We start from the raw sequence: 10,849 nt of genomic DNA on the forward strand, positions 1-10,849 counted from the left end.
CTTTACACAATTGATGTATGTATGGATTGTGATAAGAGTTGTATGAGCCCTTAATAAAAGGATTAAAAAAAAAAAAAAGAAAGCCTCATCTTTCTCCTGAGGAGCAGTTGGTGGTTTTGAACTGCTGACCTTGTGGTTAGCAGCCTAATGTATAACCACTACCCCATCAGGGCTTCAGTTGACTGACTCAGTAGCAGGAATTAACCTTTTGGTCACTAACCATCAGGCAAAGAAGAGGGGATTCTCAGAGCCATCTGGCCTTACCAGGAGACATCCACATCCAACCTGTTTGCCTCTGAGCAATGTAGTGAGAATATTTTGTTGCATTTTTGGAGAATATGTAGACAGCAAATGAGATTCCCATGTAATCATTGCCACACAGTTTGTTCAGTGATCTGGTTACATTTCCACAGCATGCCAACTTTCTTGTTACTTCTATTCTGGTTGTTCCATTCCCAGCAATCCCTTTTCCCTTTACTCATCTGCTTTTGAGTAAAGATTGACCAAATGTTTGATCTCATATTTTAATAAAAAGATGGCTGAACTGTTTAATGGTGTGATAGCTGGATTATGTCCTAATAAAATTATTTGGAAAAATTAAATAAATAAATAAGCATAGAGGTGGCAAGGGACTTAGGGGCTGATGGATGATTGTCCCCAAGTTCTGGTATTTAAATGTTAGCGAGTGACCTGATTTGCACCCCACCCAGATCTGCCTCTGGGGGGGGCAGCCTATGGTGACACAGCTGACTACACATTTAGATAGGAAAGCGTAGCAGGGAGAGGTGAATTCCCCATGACACTCCTGTGCCCTTCAGAGCTTGTGCCCATGCTCATCCACTGGGAGCCAAGTGCTGGGACCTTCCCCAATGGGTTCCAGGCCCTCCTTGGGTCCTGGCTTCTCCCTGGGTCCTGACTTCTAGACCTGGATCAGTGCTTATGAAATTAGTGATACTGGGGGTAAAGGCAGGGAAAAATCAAGTAACCCACAGATTGAAGGGTCTTGGGTAGGCGATCTACCTAGACTTACTTATATTCACACACACACACATACACCAGTATAGCCTATGCTCATCGGGATGTATTTTTCAAGAAACAGACTTGTCAAGTCGTTACCTATTGCCATCTAGGGAAAATTCTATGGGCAACAACTGGACTGACTTAGGTCCTTAACAGAATGGCCACTTGGAGAAGGACCAGGGCCTGAAGTTTTGGCAGGGACCTGCTCAGGGAGGGAAGGTGGGGCCCATAGCCCAGGGCTCTCCACCTGGCTTGGGTCTGGGCTGAGCTGCCAGCAGCAATCCACTTCCTGAGGGTGTACAACTACAGGACAGGCTTTGCCTGCACCTGTTTGAGCCAGAGTGCTGTCCCTACCCCAGAAGGGTCCAAAAATATCTGAGTGGGAGGGAGAGAGGATGGGCAGGGCCTAGCCGGAAGGGGAACTGGCTGGCTGTCCTGAGAGCCTATGGGAAGAGCTGCTTGGTTCAGCCATCAAGGCCCTTCACAACTGACCCCAACCCAGTGGGGGCCCAGTCTCCCCCAGGCCTAGCTGAGTCCCACATCCTAACCAGAGCCGATGCCCCAGGCCCTGCCTAGGTACTTCTGGGGCCACCATATTCGGATGCTCTTCTGTCCCTTCTATGCCTAACTCATCATGGATTCATTCATTAATGTCATTAAATGGCTCCAGCTAGCCCAGTGCGGAGCTAGCATTGGTGTCTCTGGGTAGAGTGAGTGAAATCCCTTGGCCAGGGCAGCCCTTCCTTCAGGTCCTCAGGAAGCTCCCTCCCCCATAACAGTGACCTCTGGCCCTCCTGTGAACTGTAATTGGAGCAACTGGCTGCAGCCACTCCCCAGGAGTCACTTACATGCTTTTCGGTGCAAGTCATCTCCCCAAATAGAAGGCCAGCCAGGGAGCCCCAAACCCCACCCCCTGGATCTGACTAACCAACCCTGGTCTTCGTCCCTGAAAGTACTGGAGCTGCTGAGCCTGTGTGGTCCGTGCCTCTGGCTGGACACCCAAAATTGTGCCTGTTCCCAGGAAGGCCACTGGGCCCATCTCTTGGGGACTCCACCCACCCTCCGGGGCTGGCCATGCCACTAAGCTTACTCTGTGCCCTGCCTCCCCCAGAGCTGAGATGGGGTGGGAGTGGAAAGCAAGAATATCCTGAGGGAGGGACACCAGGGTCCCTGCCTCCGCCAAACCACCTTCAGAGCTGGAGAGTGACAAGGCTGACTCAAGCGGGCCTGATCCTGACCATGGAGAAAGACTGGGGTGTCAGAAAATGGTCAGCTTCCAGCAACCCAGTCCTGTTGGACTCAGGGCCTCTCCCGAATGCTGCCCCCTTCCTCAGGTGAGGGTGAGGTGGGGGTGTACAGAAGGGCCCCACCACTCCAATCCCCTTAGTCATCAGTCAGGACCCCCACCCCATTTTGCAACCTCTACAATGCAATGGAGAGGACAGGGCCCCCAGGCTGTGGCTTAGGGGATGTAGGAATGGCATGGGGAGGGATGCAAGACCACCTCTCCCTGCACCAGGGGGGGAGTCACCACCAACATCAGCCAATTCCTATGAAGGAACTATAACACACTTCCTGTCTCCAGCCTCTCTACCAATGCTGGCACCAGCCTTCCCTCCCACAGCACTCACTACTTCTCTGCTAGACTTCTGAAGTCATTGCAATGGCCACAAATGATACTCATGATTGTGGAGTTTATTAGGGAAGTAACAGATTACAATTCAGGATCAGGAATGTTCAGGATACAGTTCTTTGACCAGGAGAGCCTCTTTTCATGCCCACAGGCAGGCCTCTCTCTGGTCCTCAGACTCCAGGGGGAGCCTCAGAGTCAGCCCAGCCTCTGCCCTTGTTGGACAAGTGTTACAAAGCTCTTTCAACTCTGCCAGCAAGTGCTTAGAGGCAACCCATTCAGCCAGTAAGCCTTGGCCTGAAGCAGCTCAGCATTCTTGTTCCATAGGCCAGGAAGCCCACAGCACCCTCTCCAGCTGGCTCTCTGGTTCTGCTGCTTCTGCCACCACGTCTTACTCTCTCCCCAGAGTCTCGCTCTGACTCCTGGGGCAAGGAGGTTCTCAGAGCAGGAATCCTGGGTCCAAAGGACATACTCCACTCCTGGGTTTTTTTTCATGATGGTTGTGAAGTCTTCCCTCTCAGCTCTTCATTTGGCTCTTTTAAAACTAGTGGAATAGCAAAACTAAACAATCTCCTTGTTAGGGTTCAGTCTGCCTTATTTGCCTGGTCCCACCCCTCACAATGGTACCATACATTTTACTTACATTATTAGCAAGTTATCCTATACACCACTGGTGGGCCACAAATACCTCTTTTCATAAATGACATCACACCAAGTTATTTAGTATGTGTTACCAGGACTAAGAGAACCACATTAAGTGATTCACTACACAACAAAGACTTTGAGTAAGACTTACCCATCAAAGCTATAGGAAATTTCCCATTAGAGATGCATTCCTAGTGTCAAACCCTTCTGGATGCTTTAAAACAACAAGTGATTGCAGGAAGTAGGGATCTGAGCTGTTGCGTCTTTCCAGCAAGGTGAGCTCGGAGCACTTCCTGACTGCATATCTGGGTAGTGGAGCATGAAAGCATGCCAGGGTCAGGGGCAATAAAGTGGGCAAAAGGAGCCAGATGTGATAGAAGCAAGAGTTGAAGGCCAGACTTCTCCTAACCCCCAAGTGTACTTAAGGCCACTGAGCAGGCAGGATAGGGTAGGGGCAGTTCTCTGGATGGGTTCAAACTCCACACAGACACAGGATAGAACACAGCTTGTCCATCACATCCCTCCTCTTACTCCTCCCTTCATCCCCACCCCCTCCCCACGAACCCAACAGGGTAGGAGGTGAAGGCCTCACAACCAGGAAACCCAAAGAGGAAACTCGATCTTCATTTCAAAAGGAGCAGTGGGAACTGAGGTTACTATCTGGGTAACTCAGGCCATGTGCCTTCTGAGCCCATTTCATTGACACATCTCACCGAGATACAGTGCTTTACCTCTCAGAGACGCCAAAGACTTCTGTGAATTAGACAGCTCTGCTGATGGAGCTGGGAGTCACATGGCGCCCTCTCCTCTCAATAGTATTCTGGCTGGGGACTGTGAGAGGGGCCAGCTCACCAACAGTGAGCAGCATTGATTCACTGGCCTCTCCTCATAGGCTCGTTGCTTTCAGGGCTGCCTAATTCCCCTCCAGCACTGGAGACCGGGGCCTGGTCTTGGCCCGGCCAGTCAATACCAACCCAACTCTGTGAACCCACCCACACTTTGTACCTCTCGGGGTAGACTGGGTCCTGCCTCTCTGAGGCCTTCTGTGCCCTCCAATACAGACCAAGAGCTATGGGGCTCGCTCCCTGACTGGCACCAGGGATATTGAGTCTTTATCTAAAATGTGATGTCCAACTGAGGTCCCCATGCCTTTTATCAAAGTCATAGCTTCTCCTTAAAGCGTAACACAGAGCTCCTCCACTCTCCTCACGCAGTCTGGACCTTTGGCTCTCCCACTCCCCATTAGCCCTTCAACATACTGAAGTCTTCTCTGGTGTTCAAAAAGGAAAATCTCCATCTCTGGAAATGTCACTCTACTATCACTGTCCTCAACCGCTCTCAAAATGACAGATTCATTTTTTTAAGTCTCTGTCTAAACACATTGTCTCCACAGTCCTTGATAACTACCCTCGAAGTTCTCATAATATGGATACCACATCCTCCTCGGTATCTCTGCAATATGTAGTAGTCCTGTTGATTGCCTCTTATTCTAGACGACCTCATCTCCCTTGACTCCCAGGTCACTGTATCTCCTGAAATCTCTTCCCATCTTTCTGAAATGTGTTCTCTTTTTACTGGACTCACAGATAGGAACAATTGGGAGGATGGCACAGGACCAGGCAGTGTTTTATTCAAGCATATCTAGGGGTCCCTGTGAGCCAGAACCAACTTGGTGGTGCCTGACAACAGCCCTCCCCAAATCCAATCATCCTTCAAGGATCAACCTTGAGTTCGTCTCTGCTCTCCCCTGCAACCACTCTCTTGATGTCCTCATAGCCTCACCCTCACCTTTACCTAAATGATACCTCATTTCTAGATGCCCAGACCTGACTCCCTCCTACACTCCAATCCCATCTGTCCAATTATTGCTAAATAGCTCCAGCCAGATGGCACTAATATCCCTCCAAATCCATATTGACCCATAGTGAACTTTTCATGTTTCTTCTTCTCTATCATGTTCCTGGCTTCTTTTGCTGGCAAGAGCATTCTTCCACTGACCTCAAGTCAACCCAGAATGGCTTCCCAACCTGCCCTAGCTCAGGAGTTGAAAAGTCCAGGCAATTTTACTTCAGGTTCTCCTTTGATCTACACCCACGCCTGAGCTCACCCCGTTATGGATTGAATTGTGTGCTGCCTCAGAAATGTGTCAACCTGGCCAACCCGTGATTCTTAAGATTACCCTCCACTTTTGAGATCTAATGTAATTATCTTATGCATTGTAAATCTTAACCTCTTTGATATTAATGAAGCAGGATGTTATCTACAGGATCAGGTTGTATCTTCTTTTAATCGTTTCGGATATAAGAGATTAAACAAGGGAACAGAGATCGAAAGATCTCCCAAGAAAGGAGAGCCAGACAGAGAACTGGGAGTGGACCATGTCCTTTGGGGCTGAGGTCCCAGTGTTGAGGAACATCTAGACCCAGGGAAAGATTGATGACAAGAACTTTCCCAAGAGCTGAAAGAGAGAGAAAGCGTTTCCCTGTAACTGGTACCCTGAATTTGGACGTCTAGCCTCCTAAATTGCGAGATAACACATTTCTGTTTGCTAATTGCAATGCTTGTGGTGCTTCTGTTAAAGCAGCACTAGATAAGGCACTCCCTCTGAGCTGCATTGCCAACCTGGCTGTCTACTTAGTCGATTCTCATTCTACCCCTTCTGACTAACTTCTCTGAAGCTTTCAGCAATGACCCAGCGACTACAGAAAAAAGCCCCCCTCTTCAGCCAAACATTAAGGCCCTTTACACTTGTAGCCCCAACCCAGCCTCTCAATACACTCCTTAACATCCTACTTTAAGAAGCCCTGGTGGCACAGTGGTTATGCATTGGGCTTCGATCTGCAAGGTCTACAGTTCGAAACCACCTTGGGAGAAAGACAAAGCTTTCTACTCCCTTAAAGAGGCACAGTCTCAGAAACTCACAAGGACAGTTCTATGCTGTCCTATAGGGTCCTATATGTTGGCATCAACTCTATAACAGTGAGAATGCCCTCCTTCACTATGCCGATCCTACCTCCAACTGAGTGATTGCAGCCCTTCTCACCAAAGATCCATTCACTCTTTACTCCATGAGTTTTCTCAGATGTCCCTTCCACTTGTCTCATCCAAATCCTATGTCAAAGTCCCCATTCAAATGTTCCCATCACTAAAACACTTCCTGATCCACTCAGTTACAAATAACCTCCCCACTCCCTCTGATTCCACTTCATTTTACTAGAACCTTCTTTATGGTGTATATCTGGTTGTTACATAATCTACCGTCAACTTGAGACTATTAAGAGTGAAGGGGTGGAGGTCAGCCGTCAATCGGGCCGCTGCTTGATGACCTCATTTAGAAACACTATGGGGATAAATAGCTCACTGGAGGTGGGACACATGCTCACTCCCTGTGAAACATTCTTGCTGACAAGACACATGGAGCTACACTAGAGCCCTGGAGCTGGAGAAGCCACATAGAGACTGCTGCCAGCGTTGAGATGTTTCCATTGCCACTGGATCCACAAGACTTTCCACCCACTGGCCTAAGATCTTCCTGCATTCGGCATCATTGCAGTGTTACATGAATCTGAAGAGGACTTCATAGATTGGTATCAGACATATGGGCTAATACTGGGCTTATGGACTTTATCTGGACTGGGTTGAGATGTTTTCTCAATATACAATTGCTCTTTTATATAAAGCTCTCTCTTATACATATATGAGTATCTATGAATTTGTTTCTCTAGTCAACCCAGACTAACACAGCATGTATGTGTCTATTTTATACACATTCAACCACAAGGTAGGGGATGTCGCGTTTACTGCACTGTAAACACACTGAAGATGAAATACCACCTCGGCCCCTCAGCCCTGGTCTAAGAGAAGAGACCATCATCTTCCTCCTACATCCACAGAGTCTGCCCTCCTCCCCTGCCCACCAGACCAAAGTGAACACCAAATGGTCAGTGAATGCAGCTGGGCCTCCCTTGACCAGCACTGGCCTAGGAGTGAGAAATGGGAATTCTAGCTCCAGCCTTGCCATTAACTAGTGGATTGATCTTCACGATACATGTACAAAGGGCAGACTCGCCATTTTCAAAAGTGCTGTTCCACAGGCTACAAAGCAAGGCCCAATGTTTCTGTGGAGGTGGAAGGTAGCGGGGAGGTATATCTCCATGAACATGTCTAAGGACAGCACTCCACAGGCGCCTTTTGGGGAATGATGGGTGAGGTGCTGCCTATGGGTTGGTTCAGCAGCACCACGCCAGGAGTCACCAAACTAGCTGGGACACAGCTTTCAGGGTGCTAGAAAGACTGCTGCAGGCCGCTCTGACCCCACGGCCCCAAGCCCCTTGACACTGTGGACTGTCGCAGTGACCTGGCCTGTTGAAGAAATGTGCATTGGCCTCTCTCCAGAACTAAACCGTCTGGGGTGGTCACACACACCCCACCCCATAAAGGACAAGCCAGCCCCGTTGTCTGACAACTCCAGTGTGCATCTGAGCTCTGGCCACCAGGATGGCAGGGTGGGGGGCAGGGCACATTTGTAGAGGTTCAGACTGGAGCTGGGTTGAGAGGAGGTGGACGTGGGAGAGGACTGAATGAATGGGCACGGAATCACCTGTCTATCCCCAGCTCTACAGCAGAGTGTAGGAAGCAAAGATGTCCCTAACTCAAACCCACAGCAACAAATGCCACCACCTTAATGTTTTCTTGAGCCTCCTGCCTGCCCCCATCTCTCTTGGCCCACTCCCTGTGGAGAGACAGTGGGACCCTGCTGAGAGGACAGTCCTCAGGGGTAGGAGGACAGAACTCGCTGGATGTGACTCTAGCTAACTCTCTGACCTAGAAGAAAGGAGGCCCTTCCTTTCTCAGTGGCCTCGTCCCTGACCTAAAAATGAGGACCCCAGAAGTCTCTATCTAGGGCCATTCCCTCTTCTCCCACCCCACCCCTGCCCCAATTCTCAGGCAGACGACCCCCCAGGCAGGTCCCTAAGACAGAGAGGCCGCCTAGTAGTAACAGAGGACTGGAGCAGCAGGGAGTGACTGAATCTGGGGGAGGGAGGCAAGGAGATGGCAAAATGTACCAAGTGGCCACAGAGACATGAGAACAATGCCTGACAAATGAAGAGAAAGAGCCACTTTGCAGGGGGCCCTCAGGGAAGCAGGAAGGAGAGTTGGCATACCTGCCGCCTCACCACGGGGCACATGAAATAGCAAGGGGACCAAAGCCCCAGCACTGGGCTCTAGAGAAGCGTTCAGAGCAAAGACGCTCCACTGGGTCATGTGGTTTTCACCTAAACCAGAAGCCCAAGCCCACTCTCTTCGAGCTGATCCCACTCACAGTAGCCCTGAGGGACAACGCAGAACTGCCCCCAGAGGGAGTGTAGAGGCTGTCGATCTTTACGGAAGCAGACAGCCCCATCTTTCTCCCAAGGAGCCCCTGGGAGGTTCGAACTCTAGGCCTCTTGATTAGCAGGCTATGGCTTAACACTGAGGCACCCAGACTTCAACTCTAGGGAGACATCAACCACAGGGAAGCACTATCATTGTGGGGCGCGGGCAGCTTCCCGCTCTGGTGGACGGGACCTTGGGGGTGGGGAGGGAAAGAGAATGCCATCTTTAGAGACACACACCACCTACAACTAGAACACAGCAATGATAAAAGCCACCCCAGGTTAAGCAGCCACAGCCAAATGGCAAGCAGGGGTGAGGAGGGAAGGAACACCCTTGCCAAGGAGCCAGGTCTGTGGAGCCACGCACCAGGGCATCCAGGAACCAGAGTGGGGAACCCTGGGGGATCCTGACACTGAGCCTGCCTTCCTCCTTCCTGCCCAGCTCCCAGCCAGACCCATGGAGCGAGTGGAGTCCCAGCTCCCAGGCAGGCCCACGGAGTGAGTGCGAGTCCCAGTTCCCAGGGGGAGCAAAGAGAAAGGATGTCCCTAAATGGATAAACATTCCTGGGGCCTCTCCGTGGAACACCGAATGACAGCAGCTGAGCGGCCAGCAGAGGAGGGGCCGTGAAGTGGCGAGAGGGTGGCGGCGGCTTGGGATCCAGTTACAAGGCTGTTTCCATACTTAGCCACCTGACAGTTGCCTGGAATACGCACCCCTCCAGGCCTGCAGCCCCGTGTGGAGCCCAAATTAACTCAAGGGCAGACAAGGGCAGGGCCCAGCGGCACAGGCGGCCCACAGAGCCCCCACCTCAGATCTCTTGCGCCCCAAGGGAACCAGCTCAGCCCCCGCCTTCCACCGACCTGGCTACCAGGCTGGGGCTGTGACCTTGAGGACCCTCTTCTCACGCAGCCAACCTTCAGGGATGTAAGAGACCCTCTACCCCGGTGGTGCAAGGCAGCCCCAGACAAAAACTCAGGTCCCAGCTGGGGAACACCTCCACACCACAGAAAGACAAAGTGGTGAGTTCTGAGCTCCTGGAGAGACCCCCAGAGCACCTCTGAAACATCTCCAAGGGGAACCCAGTCCCAGGAGACTTAGAATCGAAAGAGATGGCAAGCTGACATGGTGTCCCCTCCACAGCCTATAAATAACCCCCAAGCTGTAACCCAAGCCAGCCCTGAGCGACACAGAGGGCTGAGATGTCAAAGGGAAACCAAGGCACACAGAGGAGCCCCCCTCCCACCCCTGACTCTGGTGGAGCCCCGCTGGGTACCACTGTTCTTCTGCACACTGCCTTACCCTAGTTTCCAGCCCAGGCCCCAACATCACCACTAACCCCACCCCATACCCCAAAGGCTTCCCACTCTGCCTGCCACATCCCGGTATTAGTCCTCACCCATGCTAACCCAGGCTCCAGCTGGTATTGGGCCGCCATGGTCAGCCACAACTACGGCCCCGCTCTAGGGCTGGGTCATTCTGTCTCTAACCCCCTCCAGTCATGACTTTTGGGGTCTTCTCTCCCGGACTTCCCAACAGGTCAGCTCTCTGCCACCAACTCCCTACCCGGCTCAGACCCCACGCACCTCACATCTCTCTCGGCCCCCTGCCTACCCTCGCAAGTTTCCCAGTTGCCCCCCAGCTCTCTCCCAGCATCTAGCTCTTCCTTCGAAGGCCAGGGAACCGAGAGCAGTGACAGGGTGACCACAGGAGGCCAGCAAGGAGCCGTCAGGAAGCACAGGCCTTGTCCTTCACCTCCCAGCCAGCCTGTTTCCCACTCCAGGCCAAGGAAAACCTCAGAGGAAACTTAGGGGTGACAGTTGGGGTCTGCCCCTTCAGGAGTGTGGGGGGCTTACCTGCTTGTCCTGAGAGCAGGAGAGAGGCCACAAAACAGCAGAGCAGGACCAGCGCCCTCATGGTGACTGCCAAGAGAGTGAAGCTGCTCCAGGCCCCTATTTATACAGCTGGTGGCAGCGGGCAGGCAGGCAGGCGGCTGTGGGGGAGAAGGGTCATACAGTCACTAGGGCAACTGGGCGGACGTGATGGGGAAGAATCGCAGACCCTGACAGGCTGCCCCAGCTGCCGGGGCCCCGATGACAAGGCCTAGGGTTTGACTCTAGCTCACAGGACTAGGGTCACCGTGGCAAGTGCCTTGAGGGCTGGAACTCGAATCTTTTCAGT

At 51.8% G+C, this 10,849-nt stretch overlaps 1 protein-coding gene across 2 annotated transcripts in view; it reads right to left on the bottom strand.

Annotated features, from left to right (window-relative positions):
• SRL (sarcalumenin) overlaps window positions 1-10,609 on the bottom strand; it is a 45,113-nt gene extending 34,504 nt beyond the window's left edge. The window contains exon 1 of one of the 2 annotated variants that reach the window (XM_004705833.2): window positions 10,525-10,609. In XM_004705833.2, coding sequence (XP_004705890.1) covers window positions 10,525-10,585 — 61 coding nt within the window. In that variant the 5' untranslated portion in view covers window positions 10,586-10,609. Of the gene's footprint in view, window positions 1-3,446; window positions 3,468-10,524 lie in introns of those variants that run through there. The other variant, XM_045285649.1, reaches the window with a different exon arrangement.
• Between the last annotated feature and the right edge of the window lie 240 nt (window positions 10,610-10,849).

Source organism: Echinops telfairi, unplaced genomic scaffold, assembly GCF_000313985.2.
Source record: "Echinops telfairi isolate 266 unplaced genomic scaffold, ASM31398v2 ScPeMD7_5;HRSCAF=22, whole genome shotgun sequence".
Classification (NCBI taxonomy): Eukaryota; Metazoa; Chordata; class Mammalia; order Afrosoricida; family Tenrecidae; genus Echinops; species Echinops telfairi.